Genomic DNA, 19887 nt, shown 5'->3' with positions numbered 1-19887 from the left:
GTGCGCATGTGCCCGCTGGTGTGTGCATATGTCTGTGTGCATGTCTGTGTGCGCATGTGCCCGCTGGTGTGTGCATGTGTCTGTGTGCATGTGTGCACGAGTGCCCGCTTGTGTGTGCATGCAGTGCACGCATTAGCATATTAGTCAGCAGTCAGCTTAACAAGAGTCCAGGCACACTGAGCTGCTGTAAAGTGGTGCGACCTTAGGCTGCCATCATGGCTCAGGACTAGGCGGTTGTCCCGTGACTTCTGGAAAATGCCTCCCCTTGCGCACAGCTCCCCAGTCCCTCTCCCTCAACAGGGCAACCCACAGTAAACAGGGTCGTTACCTGAGGTTTCTGTCTTCCCCAGTAACTGGCCAAGTCGGGGAAAAATGCAAGACATAAGGGTGGACTGGCTGGGACAGAGGGCGTCTATCCTCACCTGCAGGCAGACCAGCCAGAGGAACACCTAGGTGCTGTTGCGCCCCAACTCTAACCAAGTCAGAGTCAAACACAGTTGGTTCCTTCTCCCAGGAGCCTGCGCCACACCGCACGAGGTGAGCCCCACCCACCTGTGATGTTGTCGTAGCTGCGGAAGTTCATCTCGATGTGGTCCCACTGCAGCACCATGCAGTTCTCCATGCTGGGCTGGGCGATGGCCACGTACACATCGTTCTTGGAGTTGAATGTGTCCACCGACACCGACTGGTAGGGCAAGGTCTGATGGACGACAAAATCTGGGAATGGGTGTTCAAACAGAAAGTGTCCATGAGACCATCGGGGGGGTGTGGGCCACGTCTGCCTTCTGCCCTTCGGATCACCTGTTCCAACAGGGCTGGGAAGGAGGGGCGAGGCAGACGGCGTTTACTCTGGGAGGCTGGGAGAGGCGCCTGGCCGACATGGCATTATCTGGCCGACACGGCATTATGCAACAGAAGGCGCAGCTTCTCGAAACAGCTCACAAACGTGGCTGAAAGATCTCACATTTGGAAAGATTTCCAAGAGGTAAGACAGAGATGGTGTTGTAGAACATTCCTGAAACTCACAGCGGTCACCTCGGGAAGGAGGGTGCATGGTCCTGATAGTGGGCAGGTGCTGTGTTTCTGGCCTCTCACCACAGCCTGGGAAGAAGGATGCCTGTTGGTCCTGTGGTTCTGCCCTCACTGTCCGTGACAAGGGGGTTCTTACATCATCAACGATACCCATGGGGCAAGTACTACCATGCTGCAATGAAACTCCCCACATGGCACCCCATAATCCAGAAACGAAAGCAAAGCTTCTGTGCTGGTTGGGGGTCTATAAAGTCCCCAGTGCAGGGTAGTGACTTTGGGGGCTCCTGGGTTTGGAGGCTCCCTGGGATGTGATGGCACTTCAGCTTCACTAGCAGTGAAGGGACATAACTGCACTTTCAGACACGCTCTGGTCTCGTGGCGCGGGGTGCTGGCCTCCCCTCAGCGGGAGTCAGCCTGCAGTCAGGCTGTCCCTGAGCACTGCTGACCCGAATTTACCACAGAACAGGGTAAGCATGCCCCAGGTACAAGGCCAGCTGGTAGGTTGTGGGGGAAGGGGGGAAGGGAACCAATGAAGAAAGCATGTTAAAAACTTACAAAGACTAAGGTTGGTTATTTCCTTGTCTAGGGATCTGGCAACATGGGAGGCTTCTTGGCGAGCTAAATACACAAGGCGTAAAGTGCTGGTGGGTGCTTGGCAAGGAAAGTCAGCCCTATGGGAAAATCTGGGGTTTCTCCATATCTTCCCCACCCAATCCATGCCCACACTTGCTCAAGTCCCACCTCCTCCGTGAAGCCTTCCCTGTTGTGTCCCATCTACAGACTTCCCTAATGTGCTAGCTTCAGGTGAGGCTCTGGCTTCATTAAGTCTTAGTCTCTAAAAGCGGCCACAGAGCCAGATTTGGAGAAAGGGGAGTGATCACAGAGCTCTGAGCCATTTCACAGAGGCAGGAGCCGGTGAGTTCGCAGCCAGTGGGAGCCCAGAGCTCCGAACCCAGGGCTTCCCCAGTCAGGCCCGGGGTCTCAGAGCCTCTGACGGTGCAAGCGCACACACGGCAGCCGGCCAAGAACTAACCCTGCCTGACTAACTAGGCCGCACAGCAGACGTCACGTGACACAGGGAATATGGGGCCCGCCTCGCTGCAGGGAATAAAGGTGGAACAGGCAAAAGGAATAGAGGCAAGAGGTGGGCTGAGAGTTGAGGTTGGGAGTGTGGAGCGGGGTGGGGAGGAGAGCTGAGAGGCAGGGAGGGAGGGTAGCTTGAGGCATGGGAACAGCACTGTGTGAGGACTCAGACTGCCCAACGCAGCTTCCTACACCGAGATCGCGGGTAGGGTACCCCGAGTTCCCGGGTGGGGCACCTCCCCTTATGAGGCCTCAGTTTACTTCACATTATGGGGCAATGGGACTGCCCGAGGCAGCTGAGGCCAATGAGCGCCTGTGGAGGGCATTGCCCTGAGTCCTCTTTGAACAGGGGGACAGACTCCGGGACTGGAGAGCCCTGTCAGGCACCTTGGCCCTCACACAATGGGGGGAGCCCCAGGTCCTCTCTATGATCACCTCACAGTTTCCTGGGGGGAGGGCGAGGTCCACCAATCTGTGTAAGCCGGGCCACAGCCAGCTGTGCTCCTGAGCGCTTCCTCCCCGCCCGCCTTTCAGACCTACCCTTCAAGTATGGCCTCCTAACCCTCTCTGAGAAGCCGGCTACACTCTCCTTCCCTACACTGGCTCCCTCACACGTTAGTCTCTGGTAAAACTCTGCCCGGTTCAGCTACACCTAGCTCTTTGGTGAATTTATTCCCTACAGAACAAAAGGGCCACTCCCTTGGGGTGGAGCCTGTGACTTCATTTTCATGGCAGGGACAGACCAGTGATGCTGGTAGTGAGCCTTGCTCAGGGCTTAGCACATAGTAGGTGCTTGATAAATACAGAATTGAGGTCTGAGGAAGACACAGTAGGTGCTTGAGGAAGGACAGTCTAGCTCCTGTGCCCTAGCCACCACATGACACTCTCAGAAGAGTGTCCACTTCAATGACATCTAAGGTAGGATGTCAGCTGTGCTGAGCGATCTTGGGGAAGTTACTCGACCTCTCTCTGTCTGCGTTTCCTCACCACCTATTAGGACTCACACGCTCAGAACGGTCCCTGGAGCAGAGAGCGCTAGGCACATGTTAGTTTGTGCACGTGTCCCTCTCTCCATCCTGAGTATACTGTGGGTGCTTAATAAATGCTTGCTGGCTTCTTGACTATGGCAGGGTTGGCTGCATGCTCTCTGGCCCACTTTGAGATTGTGGGGGCACAGGTTGTGAGATGCATGAAGGTGCAATAAGAAGAGAGAGAAGCAAAGAGGAGACTGTCTGTGCACCCCAACAGGCAGAAGTGCTCAGGGAGAGTGGCTATCCCCACCCCCAGCCTGGAAAGGGGGGGCATCCTAAGGAGTAGGGACTCTGAGGTAAGATAGGCTGGGCTCGGGATCCTCCTTCCACCTCAAGTTCTGTGACCTTGGTGAGAAACTTGAGCTTCAGGCGACTGAGCAGCAACGTGCGAGTGAGGACTGTTTCCTGAGGTTGCCATGGGGGCTGGTAAGGGTGCAGGTCCGTGTTAGCACAGAGGCCCCCATGGCCATCCTTCTGTGCTTTATACACACAACGCTCACAGTAGCAAGTTGCTGGCACAAGGCTTGGGAAGTCCTACCCAGCTGTCAACTCCCCCAAATACCAGCGTTGCTTGGGCAAAGGCTAACAGAAAAAGCCCGACCTCCGTCCCTTCCTGCTGGCACTGGGATGCACTGTGGGCTCCACCAGGCTTGGCTGGTTCCTGTTCAGTGCCAGTCAACGGGAAAGGAAGGTGGGAACTGTCAGTGCTGGCTGACTTCCTAAGACAGAGAAGGACTCAGAACACAGCTGCATTCTTTCTGTGACAACCCAGAGACTATGAGCCCCTCTCCCGTTACATAGATCTAATCCAAGTCTGCTGAAGGTTCCAGACATTCCTGAGAGGGATGCTGTAACTCAGTCTCCTTGTTCTGGTGAGCCCCTGACTGCACTCTTAATTCTCAGCAACATGAGCACGACTAGAAAAGAAAAAAAACCTACAGGTCATTTACAGAGCAGACCAAAAAGTAGGGGATTTAGTAAAGAATCCCAGAATGAAAAAGCTGTCAGTATACAGAGCATTTTGTAAACCAAGGCTTTCATGAATATATTTTGACCCAAACGCTGATTTCATAACATCTTCCTAGACTGACAACTTGGAACAACATGGGCTCTTAAACCATTTGAACTATCAATGTAATTTGTGATAAGGATCCCCTCCGCCCCCTCTGCAACCCCTCCCTGAAGAGGAGGAGGGGCAGGAAGGGAGAGTAGAAGAGGATGAAATTAAATAATTGATGTGTCTGCGTGTACGGGAGGAGGGAATTCAGGAATTTAAATATCTTCTCCCACCCCCATCTTAATTTATCTTTCTCAAACGTTAAAAGCACATTCACTGTGGAAAGATCTCGATGAATACACATATTGCTGTGACATCCATTTACTAGTGTTAAGTATTAATGGCTTTCTCGGCAGAAAGCACTGCCACTTCCATTCACATTGGATTAAGTTCATGATGTCAGTGGGACTCTTGCAATAGGCCCTGGTCCCACTGGAATCAACAGATTTTTACATATCTATTTATAGCACTTGCAGAAAATAAATTATACATGATGCCGATCCTATTGGGAGAGAAACTGCATGTTAATGCATTATTTCTCTTTGCATTTTCATCAGCCCTGAAATAGGGAAGCTAACAGGACAATTAGGATACAAACTTCACTCCCTCTAAGGAATTTAGTGAATTATCCACCTAACATGAGGAATCATGAGTAGGTATCAGGGATTTCGGAGGTGGTTAAAAATAGACTTGAAGCAGAGGGCTGTGGAAGGACTGTGATTAATCCAGAGAGCTGAAACGGCCCAGTGGTGGCTTGGTGGTGTTAATTACACCTCAGTGCCAGGAACAGAACAGCGCCAGGCCTTCTCTCCCCAGGAAGAATGGGGCGAAACAGCTCCAGACTCTCCTTCTCTCACAGTCTGAGCTAAGGGGAAGGCGATATGCAGAAGGCATGCTTCTTCCCAACTCTGCATTGAGGACGTGATAACAGTGACAGGTCCGCAGACTGGGCTTTCCGCCTTCCACCCTCCTCACTTAGCTCCTCCCAGCCTTCCAGAAAGCACCAGAGCACAAGGCTTGCTCTGAGAAGACAGGAGGCCCCTAAACTCATGATTTATTGGCCTAGTTCTTATGAGGTGGGGAGGAGAGTCACAGCTTCTTGGCACCATTTAGTCATGAAGAGAGAGTGGTCAGCAAGAGCTCCTGCGGTCATGAGGCCTAACGGGGTGAAACAATAGCACAGATGGGATGATCAGCAACTTGTTCCCGGGGAGGGGACAAGACGTGCTAAGGTTTAACAGGAAGTTTGTCAGCAAAGACAAACATACACTATATATTTAGATATGCTATCGCTAAATAAACACATTACATATGTGGCCAGCTCAGCATCATAATCACCCCCAAAGCGCTAAGGGCAAAATCATGCTTTGTCATATAAACTATTCCCAAAGTCCATGTCCCTTCCTTCAGAGGTCAGCAATGTCCTCCTCATGCCATGGTCAGGTGTGAAGAGAACAACAGCAAAGATGCTCGCTTCACCTTGCTATTTAGTGAACTTTCTAGAAGCTCTGGAGAAGAGGCAAAGAGGAGCCCCAACCAAACTCTGGTTGAGCGTTTTATGCCAGCCGGCCCTGAATGCCATCTTTTGGTGTAAATGCCATCGATTCTGACCTTGATTTACTGCAGGTTCCACCACCTAATAAATAACTCCTGGTGGCTTTGGCTGGCGAAAGGGCACTTGCCAATTACACAGGCCAGTAAGCCCCCTTCACTGGTGACAAGGGCATTTCCACAAGATTTCAGGTTTCTATCAGAAAAGACGAGGCTTTTGTAGAGTCCCTATTTACAAAGATATCTAAAAATCACTTTTATGCTGTGAGTTTTTGTTTATCTGTTTGGACGGCAGCAGCAGGACTGAAAAATGTGACATTTTGCTCTTGGTGGGATTTTTGTTTTTTCCATTCCTGTAACTATTTTCTAAGTTCTCAGTCCTGCTGCTCCTACAGATATGCCTGGAGGCTTTGTAGATATCAACTCCCAGCCTAAATGTTTATTTTTGTAAGTCTGGTAAATAGGCTTCAGACTGTGGATTGATCTTCTCCGCTTTATAATCTGGCTTTGGACATGACACATTCCACTGAAGCTTTTCATAGGGAGATATTCACCTGCTCCTCTAACAAGATGTGATGGTGAAGGCAGTTAGGATTTTAACTTTATCTTATGTCCTGAAAAATGTATAAACTGAAACCTAGAGACAGGCCCTAGGGGTGCTAAATCAAGCTTTTCCATTTTCCGTCAGTGAGCATTTGTTTGAAAACTAGTTAACATATATTTGTACTTTGTCTTGCTTAAAGTTTGCCTAGTTATCTCTTTTGACACAAAGCTGCAAAAGTGATTTGTAGATTTACTAGTTGCATTTTCAATAAACTTCATGTTATTTACTGCAGAGAACAGGGACAATGGTGAAGCGAGGAAGCAGCCGTCGGGGCCTCTCCACACCAGCTTTCCATGAAATAGCCTGATGAGGAATGGTCTTACTCCCAACTCACTAGCTTACACTCTGACTTTGGGACCTCCTTGGTGGCTCAGGAGTTAAAGTCTCAGTGCTATCAAGCTATCAACAGCCACTGCAGCCAAAGTTCAATCCCCAGGCAGGGAGGTGACCCACATGGTGCAACAGACCTCTCCTTTCTCCTGATGCTCCCCTCAGCAGTATATTTCAGTAGACCTGCCTGTCCTGCTCCCCACTCTCTCTGGTGAATTCTCTGACCCTCACACACATACCCCTCTGGTCTGGACTGCAGTTCTTGTATGCATGAATAAATCAATCTTTAATAAATAAATGAATAAATCTTTGGAGAAACTTGAATTTTGTCAAGAAAAGCAATCAAAATTAAAGTCAGTGCATTTAACAAACTCCTGTGAACTTGTTGAATTACTGCAATAGAGAGAAACAAATCAAAGGAACCATCCAAGCTAAACTGAAACAAATCTGGGAAATCTGACCGTAGATTAAGGTTGCTGGAGAGGGGTTGGGAGAGGGCCAGTGGACTATGGTGGAGGTTTATGAATCCTTGGTGGTGGGTGTGGCAACATATATTTTAAGAGGTGTGCCCCTACACACCTAAGTCACACATGGTGTTGTAAAACTGCATTACCTCAATAAAAAAAATATTGAGATAGTTTTTGTACCACATCAGCTTAGTTCATTACAATGCTTACAATTGCTCTAAGGTAATTTTGACAGAACACATTTATACCCATTTTCCCCCACTTCCTGTTGACAGTCCAAAAGAAAAACAAAGAGATTAATGTCGCTCTTGGGGATGGAGCGTCTGAATACCTGTCGTTGTACATTCATAGTCAAAGCTGATCACATCATTCAGCTTCTTTTCCTGATATTCCGGGGGCCCAAAACACAGCACATCGGAGACAGTAGAATTTGTCATCTTCAACCACAGATACAACCATTTGGCTTTGCAATCACATTCAAACTTATTGCCCCTTAAATCTCTGAAAAATACAAACAAAACAAAACACACACACACACACACACAGAGAAACAGTCATATCTGACATGTTCCAGCAATAATGTGAAACTCTAGATGTACTAACATCATGTTATACTTCCTAACCCCCACGTGGACTTTTTTCAAATTACTTATATCTAAGACGTTTTACTTCTTGTATGTTATCAACCAAATTTATTTAATGGTCTTCATTGTCCATGGTATCAAGTGTGGAACATAGAGCTTTCCAAGATGACACATCACCATTTCTCCAAAGCCTCTTGAAACTGTCACCAAGCCACCTGCTGCAAATGGGGAAGGAATGCCAGAAGGACACCACCCATCAAAGGGTCTCAGAGCGAAAATGGGATAGTCGAGGAAGGCAGTTTTCACAATCACCACTGGCCTTGACGATCTCGTTAAACTACCTCCAGTAAGAAGTGCAAACACAAGAAGACTGGACACACTTAGTAGCATTAGCGTGTATGCTTCATGCTGTTAAGTATATTCTAAAACAGCAAATTCCAACCACACAGACTAGCTGATGTTTCCCTGCTTTGCTGGTTTTTTTTTTTTTTTCATAGATTTTTAGCTCTAACATTAAGGAAAATGCAATAAAGAGGGAGAGGGAATATAAAAGCACAATGAACTGGCACACAATGACAAGCACACATATACTTAATTTTCATTACTTACAGTTCAATCAGGGAGTCTAAATCACTGAAGACATCCCTCGGGAGTGCTTTTATGTGGTTATTGGCCAGAGAACTAGAACAAGAAAGTCACATCTTAATGTGGTTATTATCTCCATGCACTGTTATTCCAAAGCCCCTTAATAAAGCTAATGATTTAAAACAGAACTGTAAACCTCTTCAGCACCACAGAGTTGAATTTCTAGTTGTGGTCATTGACAGTGAGATAAAGAAATGTATTTAGTTATACAAAGATATTACGAATATTAGATTAAAGGTGCTGGAAGTCATACTCTCGTGTTTGCTTTGCTTTTAGAATAAGCATTAGTAAGCTCTTTACCTAGATTTGTCAAACCTCAGATGCCACCATATTCAGGGAAAAAGCCAGCATCCCTTTGATGCAGGCAAGACCCTCCATTGTCTCATTTTCTCCATCGCCTCTTACCCGTGGGAAAGAGGCAACGAAGTTTCTGAAGTCACCCACACTTTGCTGCTCCTCACACAGATGGGGCATAATCCCCCACTCAAAGTCTCAGAACTTGCTGTTCATCCAGTCGAAAAGTTCTTCCCCCAAATACTCACCTGGCTCACCCCATCACCTCCTTTGGGTCTGCCATCCACTGTCACCACCACCCCTGGCTGTGACCTCTACATGTCTTCCTTCCCTGCTCTGTTGTTCTTCACTGCACACTGTCACTGGGTAAATAAACTAGTTCAATGACCTACTTGGTGCTGAGACTTGTTATCTGCTTGTTGACTGATTATACATTCGCCCTACACATACGTCACAGGGGGACAGAAATTATATCTGTTTGTCCAAGTCTGAATCCTCAACTCCTAGAACAGGGCCTGGCACCCAGGAGGTACCTTGTTGAATGAATTATGCAATGAACAAGAATGACTTTTTAAAAATAATAAAGATGACAGTCTTGTCCCAGGAAGTTCCCTCAAGGTCTGTCAAAGAGAATGCCATGACTGTGGACTCCAACAGAAGACTCACTAAAGATCCTTGACTCCAGCAAAGCAAACACAGTACCATGGAATTCCAGCATCTTTAATCTAATATTTGTAATATCTTTGTCTAACTAAATGCATTGTATAATCTAAATGCATTTATTCAATGGTCTGTTGTCCAGACCATTGATAACACACAGTCTCAATATACCACACAGTCTAGGGCACGAGTGATTGTGATCAGTTTTGCCTCCTCATTAGCAAAAAGTTGACCAGACCCATTTTGAATTTGTGCTCTTGGTGTTGAAGATCTCTCTAGAATGTCCACTTCAAACCTCCAAGTCAAGTCTTCCTCTGATGACTCAGACTTTGCATTGCCCTGTCTCAGTCCTGCAGAGGACATACAAATGCAGCCTGCTGATGTGGAATATCCTGGTGTTGGAAGAGACACAAGAAGGCCGTGACTCCCCCAGACGGCATATTCCCATAACGAGTCAGCTGAGACAGTGATGCCTACTTTGGTTTTCTGGTATACATTGAATACAAATGGCTTGACACATAAACGATAAACACGTAGGCAACCCCTTTAAAGATGTAAGTGAAATTAGCCTTTTATAACATCATACTGACCCATTCCAGAAAGATGAATGAAAGATATGGGAACTCCCCTTTAGAATCAGCCAAATTAGAAAACTTTGAGTCTATTTGAAACATACTTGCATCAAGATGGCAACAGAAAAGGGAGACCTACAATTTCTGAATGATTCCTCCCCTCCCCATTTAGGGAGCCACAAATTGATGAAAATACAACTTTGTGTATTATCTTACTTTCTTTTTTAAATTATCTATTGTGCATTTTTAAAGATGTTGGAAAACAGGCTGAAACTGTCATCAGGTTAACTCTACTCTAGCAGTGACTTTCTGAAATAAAAAAAAAATGTGTTTGTGTCAATTTATTTTATGGTTGATGACCACTTTTTCCAGAAAGTTAAAAAAAAAAAAAAAAAAACCAACTAGTTCAAGGTGAATTATTTTGCTAATTACTTTTAGCTTATTGAAATGGATGCTACAGAGTGTTTAGAACATGCAGATTGGTCAAGGCCCCAAAATGTCTATCACCTGTTTCAAGAGTTCCATATAGATCTCACAGAGCCGAATCACGTAGATGGACAACCTAGCTTACTCACAGTGCTTAACATCTCCCTCTGCACTTCATTGTGTTTACAAATTCATGGCACTTACTTCATTTCTAAAACTACTTCAGGCAACCGGTACTTCACGGCAACCGGCCCCCAGGCAAGACCGCTGCTAACAGCCATCCTGGATTTCAGTTACACACTGGCTCCGCGCCTTTCTGCCCTGCAATCTGATCTCTGTCTCTTGACGTATGAATGTGAGACTTTAGTGGTTGGAAAAGCTCATAAAATATGAAAATCAGATACCTGATTTTCGAGTTCCCGCCACTCTGCTTTCCATTATGGTCGCACCAATTTACAGCCCCGCCCAGGGTGGGGGAGGGCTCCCTTCTCTCTACAGCCTCTCTAGTATTCTAACATTTTTTGTGATGTATCTTTTGGGTGCTAGCCATCATATGGAAATTCCAGATGATCCAGCTGCTCCACGTCTGGGCATTTACCAAGACAATACAAAGCACTAACGTGGAGAGCTTTGCAGCTACCACCAGTGTTTACCACAGGGTTTACCACTGGACAGCGCTGCTCACCCTGCCGACACTGGAACGACCTAAGTCTCCACGGGTTGATGAATGGATTAAGAAGGTACTTACACAGTGGGATACTATTAGCTATTAAAAAAGATAACAGTAAGTGATTTTCTGCCACTCACAATGACATGGAGAAACGTGAAGGGAATTATGCTTCACGAAATAAACCAGAGAAAGACACACACTGAATGATTTCACTTGTTTGTAGTCTAGAGAGAAAAGAAACAGACGGATGAACTGAACAAAACAAAAAATAAACGTTCGGACTGTGAGGCCAATTAATGGTTACCGGAAGGGAAGGAGGGAGAGGAATGAGAAAACCAGGATAAAAGGGACAAGGAGATGGTGAAGGACAGAATTAGAATTTCAGTAATGAACTTAATTTAGTATATACATATGTTGACTTGCCAGATGAACACCTGAAACTTATATAATGTTATAATGCTATGTCACGTCAAAAAAAAAGTCAGATGCTTAATTTACACAAGCAAATTGCAGACAGTGACTTCCTCAGACATAGGAGAGAACTTTAGAGAATGGATGTACTTTCCTTGCTTAGTTTATAACGTATCTGTGCTTTCTTACCTCAGACAGCTCCAGCCTTGAGGAATCAAGTTTAAACATGGAAAATCTAGGCCAGTGAGGAGCCCACCCGCCCTCTGGCCCATCAGAAGTGCTGCCTGCTGGGAGAGCCACAGTGATGACTGGGCAAGGGAAGTAAAGGGAAACTGGGATGGCTCCATGGTGGAGAGAGAACTTTAACCTGCACTCTGAAGAAAGAGCAAACTCCAGAAACTCTTGAGCAGAAGAAACAGCATCATCTTCAAGAAAAAAGGTATGAGGGAAAGAGAGGGGAGAGCTGGGTGTACCTGGGGGGTCCCCAGAGAGCCAGGGCTCTGAAGCCATTTAGGGAAATGAGCCATTTTGGGGAGGGGACCCTGAGCTGGAGTGGAGGGTTGACGGTCACACTCACTGGAAGGGCCCAGATTGCCTCAAATGTGTCAAATGCACCCTGCACCCTGGACTCAAGTAGGGGACTCTTCATGTTCTCTGCATGTCACGTGGAAAATGAGGTGTCTCTTACACATGGGCACACAGGTTGTAAACGTACGGTCGTGTGAGCAACAGTGTAAGCATGCACACACAAACACAGCTATGGACACACAAGCATGCCCCCATGGGGACACATACATAAAGCTATGCAAATACACATTCTCACACCGGCTTTCAACCAGGGACCCAGAGCCAATGGGCCAAATGACAATCGCCATCTGGGCTAACTCAGCCAGTCACGAGGAATTTGAGTTAGGTATGGTCTCTGCCCAGAGCCTTTGCTCAAAAACAAAGCCCCTTATCCCTGACTCCAGGAAGCGAACTGATCTGCCTACAGCTGTCCCTCTCTCCAGGCGCACACAGCTGTCTTTTGAGAAGACCCTATCTGGCCACCCAAACTGCCAAGCTACTCAACAGTCTACGGAGAAAACAGACTTCTCATGAGTGGAGGGAGGGCATGGTGTAGCTGCTGCTGGCGATGACAACAGCAGAAGCCGCCAGACCTGGAGCGGGCTGGCCGCTTTTGCAAGGCAGCATGGACACACAAAGGGCCACACACCTCTGGTGATCGCCCCTCCTTAATATCGCCACCATAAGGGTGAGAAAAGTGAGGTTGAACACGGCCAACTATTAATAAAGGGCAGCCTTGAGATTTCAACCCAAGCCCACATTCTTGTCTCTTTTAGAATCCAGGGATTTGACTGCATCTGAAAAAAATCTAAACATTTATCAAGGCTGCCCTACGAAGACAGGGAAACCTGCAGAAATCGCGCCAACAAGAATCTGGTACTTCCAGGGTCGACGGTGCGAACCAGATGTGTGGCTCTGCCCCTCTGTTCCCTCATCTGCTTACTCTACAAGCTTTAACTCACACAGAGCTTCTGTGTGGAGGATTCCAGAGTCAAGAGCTCGCTGAGCTTTCTGGCAAACATATTTGCCTGTATTGGGGCTTGATGTGAATCTCTTAAGTGCACCCCTGTCCAATAATCCCTTTCAGAGCCCCCCAGTTTTCCCTTTATTGCAGACAGACTGACAGAAGAGATGAGACATGTTATCTCACTCAAATATAAAATATCTATCATGTATCTAGACCTGGTTCCTGGCGAATAAAACTGTCCCTACCAGAACAGTGACTCTCTTCACATTTTCATAAACACAGCCAGCAGCTTTTCCAGTTTTCTAAATTTGCTAAGTGTGTGTACTTGCTTCATTCTGATCTGCCAATTCAATCAATTTGTTTAATTTATTTCCCCCCAGAAAGCTATTAAAGAACCCAAAGAGCTTAGCTTAAGCCATACATTAATCCAACATAAAAGAAACAGCTATTTGCATTCAAATTACAGAAACCACAAAAATGTCTCTATTCTACTTCAAAGGAATCATCAAAGTCTGAGTTCCCAAATCTGTAAAATGGGACGCTCAGATTCTCGAGAATGACAGAGTGTGTTCTGTGAGCCACCCAGCCCTGGGCCTGGCACACAGTAGGTATACTACCCCGTAGCTTCCTTCGACCATCCCCACACCCCAAGACTGAGAGTGCTTCCATCGTCACAGCCAGCTGTGGTCAGGATGATGGAAAGATAATAAAGCCAAGTTCACTTGTGGCTTAATGACACTTCCGTCAACAGTAGCGGTCCCACCAGGCAGCGGGCTCTCCCATCCAGGTCTGTGCGAGCACACTCATTACCTGTGCACACAGGTGACATCACCCAACGACACGCTTCTCAGACATCACCTTTTGTTATGCAACACATGTCTGCAGCACAAGGGGCTGGTGTCTTAGCCACAGCGTAGAGATGCCCTGGAAGTACGTTTCTTCAGAGCATGTTGACGTGAGGACAAACCATCAAGAAGGAAAGGGCTCTGGACGAGTGCCATGCTACACGTGAATAGAACAAACACTTCACAGGACTTACAGGTGAGTCAGGTCACGGAGGCCACGAAAGGCATTTCTGGAGATGGTTTCTATTTTGTTCCCTTCAATGAACCTAAGGAGAACAGCAGGATCATCAAGTTGAATATCCTCTGCTTGGCAGCTCTAAAAAAAAATGGTATTGGGCTGCTCTGGGAATAAAGACTAGGAACATTTAAGTATGCTAAAAACACGTCTCTGAGACAAGGTCAGCGACGCCAGATTCCTCGTGGGAGAGGGTGTGTGAGCAAATACAGGCACTCAACCGTGTGCACTGCATTCACAGAGCAGCCTGGGTGTCTTCTGATTCAGAGCCTCAACGTGAGCAAAGACATCTTGGGGGGCAGGAGGGGGTGGGTGGGAAGAAAGCGCTAAATCAAAGGCGAGAGATCCTTGTACCTCTGGAACACTTCCAAACATCTCCCCGCTCAAACTCTCTTACGTTTCACAGAGCCTGGTTATTAATACTTTTGCTAGTATTGTTGTCCCTGGGGGAGCCCTTTGTTTTATGTCCATAGTAAAGTTTTCGCTGAGGAAGAGTTCCATTAAGCTTTCCCTTCAGCACACTTGGGTGCATCGTGTCCTACACAGCCTAAGCCCTGAACTGAAGGGTGACAAGGGAAGATTTCTGAAGATCTCATGCCACTAGGGCTAGGAAGTGTAGCTAAAATGTCTTCAGGTTTGCACGCAGGACCTTGCAATAACAACTCTGGTCATGCTTAGTTGTCTTGGTGGAAAATCTTTGAAGCGGATGCACTGGGATTATACTCTAGGGTCACAGAGAACTAAGTTTTAGTTTATAGCATCGCATCATATCAAATGAAAGTGTGTTCTCTGATGAGCTTCAGAAGACAATGGCTTTCATTCATTGTTGCCTTGAGAACTCACCGGCGCTTGTCTTATAAAAATCAGGGGTCTGATCATAGGTTCCCGAACCTACACTGATGATAAACTGATAGGATAATCTCTAAACCAGTAAGAACTTCCTCCTCAATAGCCATGAGAGTAAAATGAACTGTGACCAAGAGAAAACTGGTAGCTTTACATTGCCTGCATCCATCAGCTGTTTTTCTTTAAGATGTATTTATTGTCTTGTTTATTTATGCATGCAAGAGCTGGGGTACAGGCCAGAGGCGGTGGGGGGAGGGGGGAGAGGATCTACCAGAGACAGAGTGGGGAGCAGAACAGGCAGATTGAGGAAGTACACTGCTGAGGGGAGCAGCGGGCGGGTCAGGAGAGGTCTGCTGCGACACGGGGGTCAGCTCCCTGGTCGGGGATCAAACTCCAGCGGCAGTGATTGGTGACAGCTTGATAGCGCAGACTTAAGCCCTTGCACCAGCAGAGGGGCCCCCCATCAGCTAATTATGCTGCTTTGAAAGGCTGTCCCCAGTTTTCACCTAGGGGGACTCGCTTTCCCCCTAGTTTGGGAACTATCAGCACAGTGCCCATGCCATGCGTTCTCTGGAGAAAGAACCCTGCAGAGACATTTTTTGCAAGATGTCATAAAGACTGACATAAAGTCAGCCGAGAGCTTTCTGAGGCCAGGAATGGCTTCGAATCCAAACGTCACCTGTTAGTCTCAGATAGGAAATCAGAGACAAGGCTCTGAAATCCCTCTGGATGCAAAGTGGACACTGGGCAGCGTGATGACCATTATTAGAAAGTGACAAAAGACAAAGGTGAACTAACTTGGGAGGAAAAGAGATGATTTGAAAATGGGAAGGGGCAGAAACCAGGCAAAACTTGTTGCTCGGGAAGAGCACTGAGCATCTGAAACAGGGAATGACCTGCTTCCCTACAGGAAAGAAGCAGGAGAGAACTGTGGAAGTATAAACAAAGTTGCGGCCCAGAACAGGGTGACTTTATTTAAAAATAAGTAACCGTCAGAATCCTTCTGGCTGATCAGCAAATCCACGCAGTTATGGGAGGTAAAAATATCCAAGGCAATTTCCAATTGTGCTTACTACGTGACGAATTAAATGTCAGCAGAGAATGAATCTTTCCTTCTTTGTTTCATTTCCCTCTCTTGGTCCCCAGCCTCCTCCTATCCCAGCCTGTTTATATGCAGTTAACTTGAAAAGGTCAGTGCTACAGAAAATAGGATTTTCTTTATTCTGTCCACCCCTCAGCTCCCTGGAAGATGCTGCTCTAGCTAGGGAGGCAAGCCAGCAATGCCCGGGACACAGCTAACCCTCGGCCCAGAGACAAGGCACAAAACTCACAGGTATTCGAGATGAAAAAGTCCAGCAAAGGCATCATCCCGGATGACTGTAAAGGAGTTAGAATTCAGCAATCTGGAAACAAAGGACAGATTTCAATGGAGAGACGTCAAATCTACATGTGGTGATGCCTCTTTGTTTCTTCAGCTGTGTCCTGGGTGGTGAGCAGCCACAGACTGTTCTCAGCCTGATACTGACCATAGGGTGTGTGACCCCCCACACACAAACAGGTGTTGGTGCACACTGACAGGGAACTTGATTCCCGCTGGCCAGCTCTTGTGGTCACCCTTCTTCCTCCTCCCTTTCTCCCCTGTAGATCTTCATTAATATGACCTGGTAGCTGTTATTTCAAAATATTCAAATGCGCAGCAAAATTGTCAATGCGTGCATTATCATACACAAGAAATCACAGAATTAGAGATCTCAAAGATCAATTACAGCTCTTCCTTCAAAATATCTGAGCCCAAAGTAGCTAAATGATTTCATCAAAGTCACACAGAGACAAAAAAATAAGTCCTTCTGCTATATTATATTCATTTCCATGAGATGGGGGGGGCATAAGAAAAATTCAGGAGATTCTCCAGATTTTTGTATGTGTCACTGCTTAAATCTATTTGATAAAAGATCATATAGTTTATATAGTGACCAGTAAGTTTATTTCGTAAAACACACAGACTTATACTAGGATCATATAGAAACTATGATTTAAAAGAGGTACAGTCTCGAAAAATTTCACATTTTAAAAGGATAATATGAAGTTATGCGTAGGTACAGGACATCTCAAGAACAAAAAATTTCAATATTAAATTTATTTAGAATGTGCATCCCTTGTTCTTCTGTTTTCTGTTGTCTGCTTTAATGTCGACCTCATGTGAAGTTAAAAAAAAATCAATACAGAGAAAGATAACAAGCTATATATTCCTGAGAATTCCTGTCACTAAGGTGCTTTTGAAAACTGCTTCTTGGACATTTTTTTCCATCGAAAATATTCACTGCCCTGGGCTACGGGGCACCACCAGGCATGGCTAAGAGTGGCTGGAGGCAAGTGACGACAGAGTAGGTTAGAATTCTCACAGGCATTTGGAACAACTTGTTTAGTTTTCCTGCACCTCAGTTTTATCATCTGTCAAATGGGGAAATAAAAATACCTTCCTTGTAGAGATGATGACGAAATCAAATTACATGTTTAAATGCCTAGTAAGCTGCCCCACAGTTTATGCACAAACCAGAAGTACTTTTATTTCCAGAGTAACATTAAGAGCTTCGAAGGTAGGTTTCCTTTTAAAGCGAGGTATTTTGGGAAAGAGTTCAATTCGGTAATGTTCCGGTCATCATTCAATGGACTTGTGTCCCCGATCTGTGGAGCTGGGCATTGAGATCTACAGTAAATGGTGCAGTTTAAGTGCAAGGACTCAGCGTGGTGGCGACCCCAGAGCCAAATGATACCAAAAGCGACCACGTTTACTCTTGAGCCTGGGCGGAGGGGGGGCTGAGGGCCGAGAACCGGGGTCACTCTTCCCCCAGACACCCGTTTTCGGAGAGAATTTCCCATACTTACAGCAGCTGCAGGGAAGGCAGGTGGGAAAACATTCGGTCCTTGATTTCCGAGAATGTTCCATTTACCAGGCTCCTACAGGCAAAAGAGGAAGGACTCAAGGCCCAGGTTTCTTCCCCAAGTGCCGGGCAGGGTGGCCACGCCCTCTGAGGCTGCTCCCACATTCTAAACTCCTCCTCTCAGAAGTGAGGTTTAAAATTGCTGGCCGGTGGCTTCTCGGGAGGAAAAACTGGGAGGCTCAGACCATTTTGCAATGAGCCAGACCAATGTAAAATCTAGTCTGAACAACGGAAAACTTCCCCACCAGTCAGGTGAACTCGGCAGGTTTAAATCAACACCCTGGCTTCTTTTCCCACCTACAGGAGACCCTGGCTGAACCTGGAATAGTTGCTTTACCTCTGCTACAACTCTGTTGGGCTAGACTTAGGGCCACTGCTGCCCACGAATTCCCGGATGGGGCATTCTCTCAGGTGTGCATCTCTGAAAGTCACTCAGAGCCCAGTTGATGAAATGCACCATGAAAGGTGGGGAAAAACTCAGAGACACCTGAACTTGAGTGTGTACTGCAGGCATCACCATCTGCCACACGCAGGGTCTGCTCAGGGCCAGAGGCAGGGCTCTGCTTTGGCCACCTGGTCCCCTATCATTTCAGGGCCCAGCAGAATCTCTGTTACTTCAGGATTCTTTGAGTGAGCCTGCAGATTAATGAGGCAGCTGCTGATCTAAAGGATTTAACAAGGGAATTCTAGTTTCTGGAACCCTCCTCATCACCTGACTTAGCAATACTAAGCATCAAAAAGGCACTGCTGAACTCCAAGCTTTCTAGAAATGCAAACAAGGACCCCTCCATGCCTGGGTCCCAGTCCCTATCTGCACCTGGGCTAGACCAGATGCCAGGAGTAAAGTACAAGACAGAGTGCCCAGCACACCAGCAACTTCGCCAGCAGGAACTCCCTGCCTCCATGACTGTATCTGGAAGAGGGAGTAGGTTCAGCAGAAAACATCTCCCAGCAGGAAAGCTATGACTTTCGAGCCCCTTCCACAGCCATTATGAGAGCCCGTCATGTGACTGAGTGGCTGTGTGAGGGCAGGCTGAAAGCAGCTCTTAGCAGGTGAATAAGACTAGCCCTTTCGTGTCAGTTCCTCCAGCGCTGAAAAAGATGCCAATATGATGAGCAGTGAGGAGAAGAGGCAAGACCCCTTGTGAACTTGGGCTTAGAAGTCAGGCTGACTTGGAGCACTTCCCCACTGGGCGGGGTACTCCTCACCCCACCCCACCCCACCAACCACTCCACCAAGCCCTCCTGCGCCCCTTCTCCTGGTCACATGGGTGTCCTCCCCCACTTCCAGAGGCTGAATGCCTTCACCCTGGTCTTCCAGACCTGCATGGTGGAGAGGTGGGTAGGAGAGCGCTGTGTAAACCCCAGCAGAGCGCTGAGGTGGGACAGGGAGGCCCCACCCCTTCCTAGCTGCAACTCACTCTGGTCAGGGTCTCTGCAGGGACAAGTCTCAACAACACCCTCCCACCCCCCCATCACCTTCCCCTCCACACACAAACACATATCCTTTCAAACTTTGGTGCACCCCAGAATCACCTGGAGTTGCCAAATGCAGACTCCAGGTCTCCACTCCGGAGACCCAGCTTCAGCAGCGGCCCTGGAATCTGCATTGGCACATGCTCCCCCAGGCGGGTCTGGTGCAGATGGCCCGCGGGCCACACTTGGGGAAACACTGCCACAGCGACTTGTCTGGATTCCCAGACGCTGGCCCCGCGCCGCCTTCCACCCTCCCTCCGCCGAGCGTCCATCCACCTGGCGCGGGGCGCCCCCCACCCAGACGAAAAGAGAGGCCGGGAGTGGAGTCGGGGTCGCGCTGTCCCAGCACCAGAGCAACTCCCAGGCGGCGGCCGGAGCGGGGTAGGGCGGGGCGGGGGTCGGAGGGTCCCACTCACTCACTCACAGGGAGCTGATGTCGCCGGGCACGATCCTGGGCACCCAGGAGGAGCCCACGCAGATGATGGACTCCTTGGTGCAGCTGCAAGTGGCGGGGCAGCGCGCCAGGCGCCTCACCTGCGCGCCCGGCGGGATCAGGCACGCGGCGCTCAGCAGCAGCAACAGCCGCCCCAGC

General features: G+C 47.7%; 1 protein-coding gene across 1 annotated transcript in view; it reads right to left on the bottom strand.

The window, feature by feature from the left end:
* The window catches only part of LGI2 (leucine-rich repeat LGI family, member 2), a gene marked incomplete at its 5' end in the record, with an annotated part of 30696 nt that extends 10813 nt beyond the window's left edge, over nucleotides 1-19883 (bottom strand). Inside the window, 7 exons of the mRNA XM_012724033.1 lie at nucleotides 553-717; nucleotides 7487-7656; nucleotides 8349-8420; nucleotides 13991-14062; nucleotides 16209-16280; nucleotides 17764-17835; nucleotides 19720-19883. Coding sequence (XP_012579487.1) covers nucleotides 553-717; nucleotides 7487-7656; nucleotides 8349-8420; nucleotides 13991-14062; nucleotides 16209-16280; nucleotides 17764-17835; nucleotides 19720-19883 — 787 coding nt within the window. The remainder of the gene's footprint in view (nucleotides 1-552; nucleotides 718-7486; nucleotides 7657-8348; nucleotides 8421-13990; nucleotides 14063-16208; nucleotides 16281-17763; nucleotides 17836-19719) is intronic.
* Between the last annotated feature and the right edge of the window lie 4 nt (nucleotides 19884-19887).

Source organism: Condylura cristata, unplaced genomic scaffold (assembly GCF_000260355.1).
Source record: "Condylura cristata isolate star-nosed mole 26May11 unplaced genomic scaffold, ConCri1.0 scaffold00012, whole genome shotgun sequence".
In the NCBI taxonomy this organism is placed as follows: domain Eukaryota; kingdom Metazoa; phylum Chordata; class Mammalia; order Eulipotyphla; family Talpidae; genus Condylura; species Condylura cristata.
The sequence above is the reverse complement of the archived record's forward strand: the minus strand, read 5'-3'. Positions and strand labels throughout refer to the sequence as shown.